The following is a 10,884-nucleotide window of genomic DNA, read 5'->3' on the forward strand; positions in this document are numbered from 1 at the left end:
GAGAGCTGAGCCTGACGGCGAGTGGGAGGAAGGATACTCACAAGTGATGCAAGAGAAATTCCAGCAGCCAGCAGAAGTCATGCGTCCCTCCACAGCTGCGAGCTGAGCGTCACGTTGCCCCAGCCGCTTCCAGGCGGAGGAGCCCGGCACCGCTCTCCGCCCGCGGACGATGGCCGACTGCGAGTTCGAGTACACTCACATGCTGGCCCAGGACTACCTGAAGTTCGTCCTGCAGATACCACAGCCCGGACCTGGCCCGGGCAGAACGTCCAGACTGTTACAGGACGTCGCGTTCTCAGTCCAGAACCAAGTCGAGAGGAGTCTGCAGCCATGCTTGGACCATTTTGATGTTGTGTCTGTAGCCAGTGCCAGAACAATATTCAATCAAGTCATGGAGAAGGAGTTTGAAGACGGTGTCATTAACTGGGGACGGATTGTGACCATTTTTGCATTTGAAGGTATTCTCATCAAGAAACTTCTCCAGGAGCGAATTACCCCAGATGTGGATGCTTACAAGGAGATCTCCTACTTTGTGGCTGAATTCATAATGAAAAACACCGGAGAATGGATAAGGCAGAATGGAGGCTGGGTATGTGTCATGGAAATATTTATTGTTCTTTACTTTGAAATAGAAATGGTGAGTGTCCTTGCTAATTAAAAGGTCTGTGAGTCTTAGACCTGTATAGGTGAAAAACACTTGTGGTTCCAGAGTTTATTCCTAACTGAATTGCAGGGAGCGAGGTCTGGGGACCAGGAAGGCCCCTCTCTGGTGCACCTTCAGAATGGACAGTGTGGGGGCTGCTGGGACGTAGCTCTGGCTGGAGCTGTCCTGACGGTATAGAATCAGTGCAGGAAGAGGTGGCGAAGCTGCTACATTGAGGTTTTTATTATGTTGCCAAAGACGGGTAAATTTTTGTGACTTCATTGTTGCAAATGGATTTTTTTTTTCTGTTTTCTACTACAACAGATTCTGGCTGTTAAGACTTGTTGATAAAAAATAATATACTGAACCACCAGCAAGTAACTTTATTCAAGACTTTCCAAACAAAAATTCACTTAATTTTCAATGTCTCAAAAACTAGGACCATGGGGGTGGGGGATTTATTAGAACTCATGCGGATAAGGGGACTTTCACAGCTAAATGGACAGGCTTTTCCTTAAGTCCCAAACACTTAACTTGCTTTTTGAAAGCACTTCTGTCTCTGTGGACCCTCTCCAACTTCCAGTCCTGGCCCTCCCTGCTGCCCAGAGGTAACCATGTTAATTATGTTACATGCAAAACATGCCTAGTGAATATCCATAGAAAATACACACAGTATGTCTTTTTAAAAATGTTTTATGTGTACAAATAGGACGTGGTACTCATGCTGCTTTTTTTCCATGCACGGGTGTTTGAAATAGAACTTTAAAGAATGCTACATACAAGCTGTTGTAAAGCACTGTTGAATGTCTGGGCTTTTCTGGCGGGTGGGTATTTTAGGTTATTTCCAGGGCTTGCCATCATGAACAGTACTTCCTCATGCATGTGGTGCTGGGACCCGGGGTGGGTGTTGGGATACAGCCTTGCTGGGCACTGTGTGCACAGTTTTGATTTACCGCATCCGTGTCCCCAGGTAGCTTTTCCCAGATTCGCTCCCCTCAGCCGCTTGTCAGACGGCCCGACGTGGCCCCAGCCCCGCAGACTGACAGTGGCAGTAGCAGTCTGTCCCCACGTCCCCACTCTGTTGAGTTAAAAGAATTCCTAATGTATCTTGTTTTAATTCTTGTTTCTCTGCTTGCATCTTTGCATATGTTTATTAGCCATCTGTAAATCTTATTCAGGGAATCACCTATCTACATTCTTTGCCCATTTTCCCATTATTTTTTTTTTTATCACTGATTCATAGGAATTCTTTGAATGTTCTGGATACTTGTTATTTTTATATATGTGGTGATATCTTCTAATTCATCAATTGTCTTTCAGAACTACAGATGTCTATGGTCCTTATAAATGGGGTAAAGTCTGATGCGATCATGTTCATCCTTTGCCTGGTGATGTTGTATTCTGTTTAAGACCTTGCTGTGTAATGACAGGGTTTTCTACAACCACTCCCCTTTCTCCGTCACCTTCTCTTCCTGGAACTCTTTCTAACTCAGCCTGACTTGGGCTGCGTGAAGCCTGTGTCTGGCCCTACTCTCTTCTGGCTGGCTGCCCCGGAAAGCTGTAACAGGACTGATGGGAATTTTGGCTGTGCTGGATGGGTTTCAAGCGGAGCCAAAAGTTCTCAAGCGCAGAGGCCCGCTTGGGAGCCTGCAGAGAAATAGTTTGCAGTCTCTTTATGGGCTGGGGCTCTAGTCCCACTGCCCTGCGTGTTATTTGGAACACACCGGCAGTGATAAATGTTACTTAGAAATTTAACTTCTTAACAATAAATTTTGTAAGCTCCTGTAACTTTTAATCACAGGGGCGTGGAGTTGTCTGAGAATTTCTAGAAGTGTACCCCCCTTTTGGGGGAGGCACAGGTATAATTGTGGATATGGCAGGATGAGCCTATCTTTAAGTAATTTTAAAATCTACATTAAGTGCTCACCCCAGCCAGTGCAGTCACCGTCCGTCGACATAGAACATGTTACAGTCACTGACCGCATTCTCCACGCTGTGCTCCCATCCCCGAGACTGATTGTTGTATGATGAGATTTTGTGCCTCTTTATACCCCAAGCACCTCAATCCCCCCTGTGGAACCGCCCATCACGTCCCAGTGTCACCTGCCAGGGCAGAGTCTACTGCTACCTGTTCGCCTGTCCTCATAAAGTGAAACCACCCAGTACCCGTCGCCCCTGCCCGGCCCACTTCACTCAGCACAGCACCCTCCAGGTCCATCCATGTTACCGCAAATGGCAGAATCTCTTTTTTATCGCTGAATAATATTCTATCATGTCTGTGTCCACATCTTCCTTTTCCATCCATCTACTGATGGACACTTAGGTTGCTTCTAAGGATAAACCTGTGTCAGGTGGAGATTCAACTATGCACACACACCCCCACCCCACAGCCTCACAAAGTCCCGATGTAGGTTGTGAGCTCTTGACTTTTACACCCAAACCTCTCAGGTCTTGGACGTGGCAGAGACACTCGTGAGGCTGCCACTCCCCGGCTCCCGCGGGACACCGATTCTGCTGATGGAAGCAGTGTGCTGCGTCAGGTCGCGCCAGCCCGGCAGGCCGGTGCCTCTCCCAGGGAGGCGGGCAGCTCTGCTCCGAGAACGAGCCTGCTCTCGAATGACTCACGCCAGGGCAGTGACGCAGTCCCGGGCAGTCACAGGAGGTGGGGCGCGTAGCGGGGCACCTGGTGACATCACCACCACACCGGAGAAGCGCCAGCCTCTCCCTTCCTACCCGCCTGAGAAAACTCAGATGCGGCACACGCCCTCAAGTCCGCCATCTGTTGTCCCGTCCATGGCCGCCTGTATGTGCTTGTCATTGGCCCCCAACTAACACACATCTGCAGCGAAAGATGAGAAGCGCATTTGGCCTCCAGCCGGACAACACCTCGAGCTGAGTTCAATTCCAATATGCCCGATACTTGGTGGGAGCTTGTCTCAAGGACGTGGTACATGTGGGCAGCCTGAGCTCCGGCCCGGAACGAGGTGGACCCGGGCATTCCTGGGTGTGAGTGTTCACCATGCGGTCACTTCACTGCTGCTCTGCGATGGGGAGAACATTGCTGCCTGTCTCCTGGGACGGGTGTGAGGCCTAGATCGGTCACTGTTGCTTGTAAATCACCCGGAACAGCTTCTGCAGATAAGGACTCAGGACGAGGGCAGGCTTAGTGTCGGTGTGGTGCCAGTTTGCCTGACCTCCCGACTGACACCCTCCCCACGGGCTGTATCAGCTACAGGGAGGGCCAGTCAGTGCCTGAAAGAGGTGTCCTCCCAGAGGAAGGTGAGGCGGGCGGTCAGGGAGGGGTTATGACCTCAGCACACACGCTCTCCTTTGTCAGCTTCAGTGACTCTCCCTCCCTTGGGTGCAGCTTCCCCTCTTTCCCTCCCTCCCCACCTCACCCTGTCCCATCCTGTCCCCTCTGCCAGGTTGAAGGCTGAAAATGGTGGGATCCGAGAGGAGAGAGAGCTCGTGCTACTTTTTCAGCCGCTTTCATCCTCGTGGGTGAAGGTGGTCCTTCAAAACCCCTGAATGTGCCCGGGGCGCGCTCCCGCCTCCCGCCTTGGGTGGCCTATCTTTCTGCACGGGTGACTCTCCTCTTCTCCCCACTGCCCACCTCGCTCTCTCGTCTGCCCGCAGGGCGGGTGGGGGGCGCAGGGGTTGGGGGTGAAGGACCCGCAGCCCCAGCTCCGCAGGAGGCGTGCAGCCCCCTCACAGCCCCCTCGCAGCCCCAGCGCACACGCCGTGCTGCACAGGGTCTCCCGCACAGAAGATGCCCAGCAGGTATTTGTGGATGGAGCGACTTAACGACCAACATCAGAACAGGTTTGGGTCCTGGTTTCCTATTCACTGGACATGTGATCTTGGGAAAGTCACTCCAGTGGCCTGAGACTCAGATTCCTTACATCATGAACGATGTAATTAATGTGAATTTCACACATAATATATAAGAAAGACAATAATACCCACCGTAGAAGGGAAGCTAATGGACTAAGGGACATTTCTGTAAGAGCGCTTTGTGAACTGCCCGATACAACACAACGCTGGAGGTTATGTGGGAAGTTCCAAGACATTTACCTTCGTAATTCGTTCAACCGTCTAGTGCCAACAGGAAGCCCCTTTGAGAGACGCGCAGTCGGAGCCGGTGCTTTCCGAGAGCTGGCAAACCGAGCGTGAGCCCCAGGAGCCAGGCTGTGTGGTTTTGTGTCCGTCTGTGATGGTCGGGCCCACTTGAGGCCGGTGGAAGGACGGGGAGACATGCAGGCGACCGACAAGTGTGCTGTTTCACAGAGGCACTCCCGCCAGCGTAGGGATCTAGTGGTGGGCAACACGCTCCCCAGCATGCTTATACGTCTCTTGATTAAGTCGATTTGGGGGCCACATTCTTCTCATATTTCTTTGGAACTGGAACCTGATACTTTTTTAATGATTTAATGGAAATAAGGTGGGACATATAATTCGAGCCTCCCTAAGGGTCCCTCGGGAACCGTGCCCGGGCCGTCTGTCTGACCTCAGGCGCTGCCTTTCCCTCACCCACTCCCCCGCTTGTCGTGACCCGCTGGCTGCACCTGGAAACGACATGCAGCCAGTGCTTCCAGGCCACCGTCTTCTCACTTGGGCACAAGCTTTCCACCTGCATCCCTGCCATGGCCTCTTCAGGGCAGCCAGACCCATCTGTTAACTCGAGTTAGATCAGGTCCTGGCTGAGTCAGAACCCTCCCAACACCCCCATCCCCGGAACAAAAGTGCACAGCCCTGACCTACACACCCTCACGCACATCTCCCTGTCCGGGTCCCGGAGGGCCGTACTCGAGACGCCTCAGGATCTGGCCCCTAACCACCTCTCTGATCTCTGCTATGGTCTCCTGTGCCCACCTAGCTCCGGCCTTCCTGGGTAAGCTCAGCACCCTCACCGCAGGGCCTTCGCACTTGCTGCTGTCTCTGCCTGAATGATCTCTCCCCGCAAGTCTGCGTGGCCGCCTGGTCCCTCCATTCAGTTCTCTGCCCCCCTGTAATTGCCCTGCCTGAGGAGGCACCGCCTCTCTGCGCCTGCACCCTGCTTTATTCCCTCACAACCGCTCTCTCGGCTGGGCATCCATTGCAGGTTTATTTGCTTAGCTGTTTTTGTCTCTGTGAGAGAATTTAAGCTTAGTAAGGGCAGGGATCCTGTAGGTTTGTTTCACCAGTGTGTTTCTGGTGCTTAAAACAGTACCTGTTTTAGCAAATGGTCGATGCTCAATAAATATTTCTCAAATAAATAAAGGAATGAATAATCAGAAGTGGGAATAGCATTGCGGTATTTTTCTGTAATTTAAAACAATTCTGAGGGTCTGAATCTTCTTTGAATTGTTGATACAGGGCACTATTCCATGCTTTAGGCTTCTTGAGCCAAGGTAGCTGAATTTAATAAACTATTCCCAGAAATAACCAGACATGGGCATTCCCCGTTCACTCTGCATTACTGGCAGGATATCGAATCCCTATTCAGATACTTATTTTTATATAATCTTTAAAAAAATATAATGGTTTTGAGATAAAAATAGTGCATTAGAAATACTTTTGAAAGACAGAAAGTCACTTCCACCACCCTAACATCTACCTGCATCAGCTACATGCAATTCTAATACCGTGTACCTGGCGCTGTCCACATGACGTTGTAAATACCGTACGCTCTGTGCTGACCTGATTGTCCCACCAATTCATGCACCAGGATTCACTTAACCAAATCCCAGTTATTAGACATTGGGGTCGTGAACCGCTCTCCCTTCTTAGAAATAATGCTTCAGTACTGAATGTAGGTCTGTTTCCCCTCCTCCATATTTAAGAAGACCACCCTGTGATCAACTGAACAGCAGGACGGCTGGTTCATAGATGACGCTGCTCACACTTATCAGAATATTGCTTTCCAAAGAATTGTATCAGTGGAAGTGTCACAACTTTACCCGCCTTGGGCAATACCATTAAAAATAATTTTGAGGGTTTCATAGACTTACAATAACAAGGTCAATGTAATAGGTCTAAAAAACAGTCAGATTGTTAATGCGTGACTCTGCTGACTTTCCCATACACGGTTCATGATTTTTGCCCCTCATCCAACAGGCTTTGCCTTTTTAACTATTAAGGGTAGATGATTATTCTCCTCTCTTACACTTGAATGAATGCTTTCATGGTAAATGTGAATATTTTCCTTGTTCATTGTCTTTTTCTTTCTTTCTTTGTTTTGTTAAAATACACATAACACAATTTTACCATCTTAACAATCTTTAAGCATACAGTCGGTGGTCCAGATACATTCACGCTGTTGTGCAGCCATCACTACCATCTCCAGAACTCTTTCCGTTGTGTAAATCTGCAGTTTACACCCATTAACACCAACTCCCCACTTTGCCAGCCCCTGGCAGCCGCCTCTACTTTCTGTCTCTATAATTTTGACGACTCTAAGTACCTCATGTAGTGAAATCACGCAACATTTGTCTTTTCGGACCGGCTTGCTTCTCTCAGCATAGTGTCCTCAAGACCACCCAGGTTGTAGCATACCACAGACTTTCTTTCCTTTTTAAGACCAACTAATATTCCATTGTCTGCATAGACCACTTTCTGATAATCCATTCATTAGATGGATACTTGGATTGATTGCATGCTTTAACTATTGTGAATTCTGTCATTCCTTCATTTTAGCTTTTTATCGTTTCTAAAAAGATTTAATCTTTATATAGCAGAATTTGTCAGGTTTCCCTTTATCCGCTTTCGCTGACTTAGAAGCTGAATGTATATAAGATGACACGCGAGCTGCCCAGTGATTGTTGTGATAGTAAATCATGTTGGAGCGCCTGGTCACTGTGGGGTCATGAAAGCCCCAGGCAGGGGAGCACTGCAGTGAGCGTGTGTGAGCATAGGGGAGGGAGGGGAGGAGAGGGGACGGGGGAGGAGCAATTTGTTCCCGCTGTGGTTATGCCAGGACAGGCTGCCCTGGCCTGCCTCTGCGCTGCCAGGGGTGGCAGCCGGCTCTCCTGGGCAGTCTCTCAAAGGGAATCTGTGCTGCTGATGCTCAGAGGTGAGTGTGTGCGAGGCCCTGTGGAGCCCAGTCTCTGACCATCAGGGGACACGCTGGGCTTACTCTTTGGGGTTAGTCATGCTGGGCTATGAACGGCTCCGTAACCCAGAATCTGTAACTCGCTAGAGGCAGAGCAAATGTTTACTAGAGGAACCCTTAAAAAATCATTTTAACAGCTTTCTAAACCGTTTGGTGGTTTTGCAAATTCATGGAGTGAAAATAACAGCATTTGCCTTCCGATACGGGTCCACGGACAGGCTGGGCACCAGTAGGTGACTTAGGCCTTTCTGGGCCTTCCTCAGCTGTGAAAAGGAGAGAGGCCATCAGGCTGGGTGACCTCAGGGGCACTGTTCAGTAGGGATGCTCTATGATTATAAATCACTGAGTACACTGTCCAGTTCATACTGTTTTTCAAAGACTGTGGTCAAAAAGAATGAATTGTAATAGAAACAATTAATGTTTTCATAGGCTCAGAGGCACTGATTTACTCTGATGGTCTCAGCACAGTATGGTTTACAATGTATGTTTCAGTGCCAGACAACTGACAGAGAAAGAGGAAAAATGAGACTTTCTGTCCTCTAGGTCTGTGCTGGATGGCACGGTGGCCACTAGCCACCTGTCCTGCTGAACAGCTAAAATGTGGCTCATCTGAATTAAGATGTTCTGTAAGGACACAATACACACTGGATTGTAAAGATTTGGTACCAAAGTGTAAATATCTCATTAATAACTTATGATTTCATACTGAAATCGTAATGTTTAGATAAATTATATATACTTTAAAATTAATTCTACTTATTTCTTTTCACTTTAAAAAATGTGGGTGCTAAAAAATTAAAATTACATGTGTAGCCGCACCACATTCCTAAGGGACATGATGCTCTCGGGGGGTCTGGAATGGGAGAAGCGGAACGAAGATGAGGGTGAACAGAATGAACTCCGTGAACGCACAGAGACTGATCTTCAGCATTACTGAAAGTTTCTTTGCTTTTCTTCCAGCAGAATTAGTCTCCATTGATTATTAAAATGTTAAATTTATTCTCTCACAGGAAAATGGCTTTGTAAAGAAGTTTGAACCCAAATCCGGATGGCTGACTTTTCTGGAAATTGCGGGAAAGGTCTGTGAAATATTCTCTCTCCTGAAGCAATGCTATTGACTGAGGACACTGGATATTGCGAAACCCCCTAATAGTCTCTACTCTTGCACAAAGTGTCACCAGCACTTAGTTCTACTTGTAAACAAACAACTTTGATGATGCAACTTGACGGTCTGGAGTTTTGGACATTTTGTCCCCATTTTAATAAATAAATAGTATTTGCCTCTGTATGTAGTTGAGTCCTGCCTGGGATCCCAGCAAAAGGGTGAAGCTCAGTCTTGGGGCAGGTGTTGAAATGAAAAGGGTTTTGACCAGGAAGGGGGGTCATCTTCTGCCCCTAAGGACTTTTTAAGGCTGTGCTCATTACCCCAGGGTCATCTAGAGGGCGCAGTGCGTGAGGTCTGCTCCGCTCCCCTCTGGGCCTCTTGCTTTCTGGATGTTTCTTGCATCCCTGGGCATCTAGGGTTGCCCCTGATGCCCTGCCCTGAACACTTCACTCCTTGGCCTCACATTTACGGTTGATGGATGCCAACTGATGTGCCGGATGCTCTGGGATGGTTTGAACAAAGACAATGAGGTAGATGATCCAGTGCCAAGCTTCGTTTAAGTTCATTACTTTCCATTAAAAAAATGCCACACGTTTTGTCAGACCCGGTATTCGTTTTCAGGTCAGCACATTTGCTGGCAGTCTGGGAGCACGACGCCTTGTTCTGGACCTTCCCGCCTCCTTGTCCTCCCACGGCACCACCTGTGCCCCCTTGGACCTGGCACTGTCCTGCTTGGGAAGCTGCCGCAAAGCCTGCTGGGGAACCCGGAGGCCGCCTGCTGGTCACGGGCACTGTCCCGGGCGCTCCAGGTAATTCCTGCGCCCCCTTCCCTGGGGCTGGACTGTGGGGATTAGGAACTGGGGCGAGTCAGTGGGGAAATGCCTTTGACAGAGCAGCTTTCGCTCATCTATCAGACCCCACCTGGGGGCAGCTTCTGTGCCAGCTGGGGCCTGTCTCACCTCCTTCAGCCAAGCGCCGCCCCTGCCCCTGCTCACGTGCATCCGGTTTTGATTCATTCTTGCTACGTGGTGAGTCAGTGTCTGTTTCTGGTTTGTGACCTGGTCTTTCAAACTGCAGCTCATGGTGTATTTTATTACTTTACTTAAAAAAAAAAGTCTTTATGAACCTCAACTCCTACTTCATACACAAAAATGAATGTGAAATAGATCATAGACCTGAATGTAAGTTAAAACTATAAAACTCCCAAAAGAAAATGGGAGAAAAACTTCACAGCCTTGGAGTAGGCAGAGATTTCCTTGCTACACAGCTAAAAAACCTGAACCAGAAAAGAAATACTGATAATTTAGAACTCACCAACATTTTTAAAGTCTACTATTAAAGACGCTGTTAAGAATTCAGAGGGTATGTGAATTATATCTCCATAAAGCAGTTAAAAAAAAACCTCAAAAGAATACACTCAATGATTCTGTAACATCTTTCTACGTTGATAGATAATAACTGCACTAGAGGCGGTGAGGATCTAATAACATAGGTGACTGTTGAACCCCTGTGTTGTATATTTGAAACCACTATGAGACTGTATATCAATGTACTTCAAAAAAAACCCAAAAACCTCAAAAGAGCAAGCCACAGAGGAGATACTGTATGTCGCACTAATATCTGACAAAGGACTTGTGCCTGGAATATATTATCTTAAGATTTAATAACAATACGACCATCAGCCTAATTTAAAACTGGGAAAGAGATTTGAATGTACATTTCACAGAAGCAGATGTTCAAAAGACACGGGAAAGATGCTGGACACCACGAGTCATTCAGGAAATGCAAAATCAGCCACAAGCAGACCACCGCACGCCCGCTGGAATGGCTACAGTGAGAGACGGGCAGCATCAAGCCCCGGGGCAGCTGGCGAGCACCTGGGGCTCCCACACCCGCCTGGTGATAATGCAAAATGGTACCACCACTTTGGAAAACAGCTTGGCAATGTCTAATAAAATCAAGCTCACCCTTACCACAGGGCCATCAATTCCACTAATAGGTGTTTACGCAGAATGAAATAAAAACATACGTGCCCACTATCCGTAG

At 48.3% G+C, this 10,884-nt stretch overlaps 1 protein-coding gene across 2 annotated transcripts in view; it reads left to right on the plus strand.

Annotated features, from left to right (window-relative positions):
- Positions 1 to 9,021, plus strand: part of BCL2A1 (BCL2 related protein A1) — a 50,922-nt gene extending 41,901 nt beyond the window's left edge. For both annotated transcript variants that reach the window (XM_036916109.2, XM_036916110.2), the window contains exons 2-3: positions 2 to 589; positions 8,744 to 9,021. In XM_036916109.2, the coding sequence (XP_036772004.2) occupies positions 170 to 589; positions 8,744 to 8,851 (528 nt within the window). In that variant the 5' untranslated portion in view covers positions 2 to 169 and the 3' untranslated portion in view covers positions 8,852 to 9,021. The remainder of the gene's footprint in view (position 1; positions 590 to 8,743) is intronic.
- The last annotated feature ends 1,863 nt before the right edge of the window (positions 9,022 to 10,884 follow it).

The sequence above is a fragment of the Manis pentadactyla genome, chromosome 18 (assembly GCF_030020395.1).
Source record: "Manis pentadactyla isolate mManPen7 chromosome 18, mManPen7.hap1, whole genome shotgun sequence".
In the NCBI taxonomy this organism is placed as follows: Eukaryota; Metazoa; Chordata; class Mammalia; order Pholidota; family Manidae; genus Manis; species Manis pentadactyla.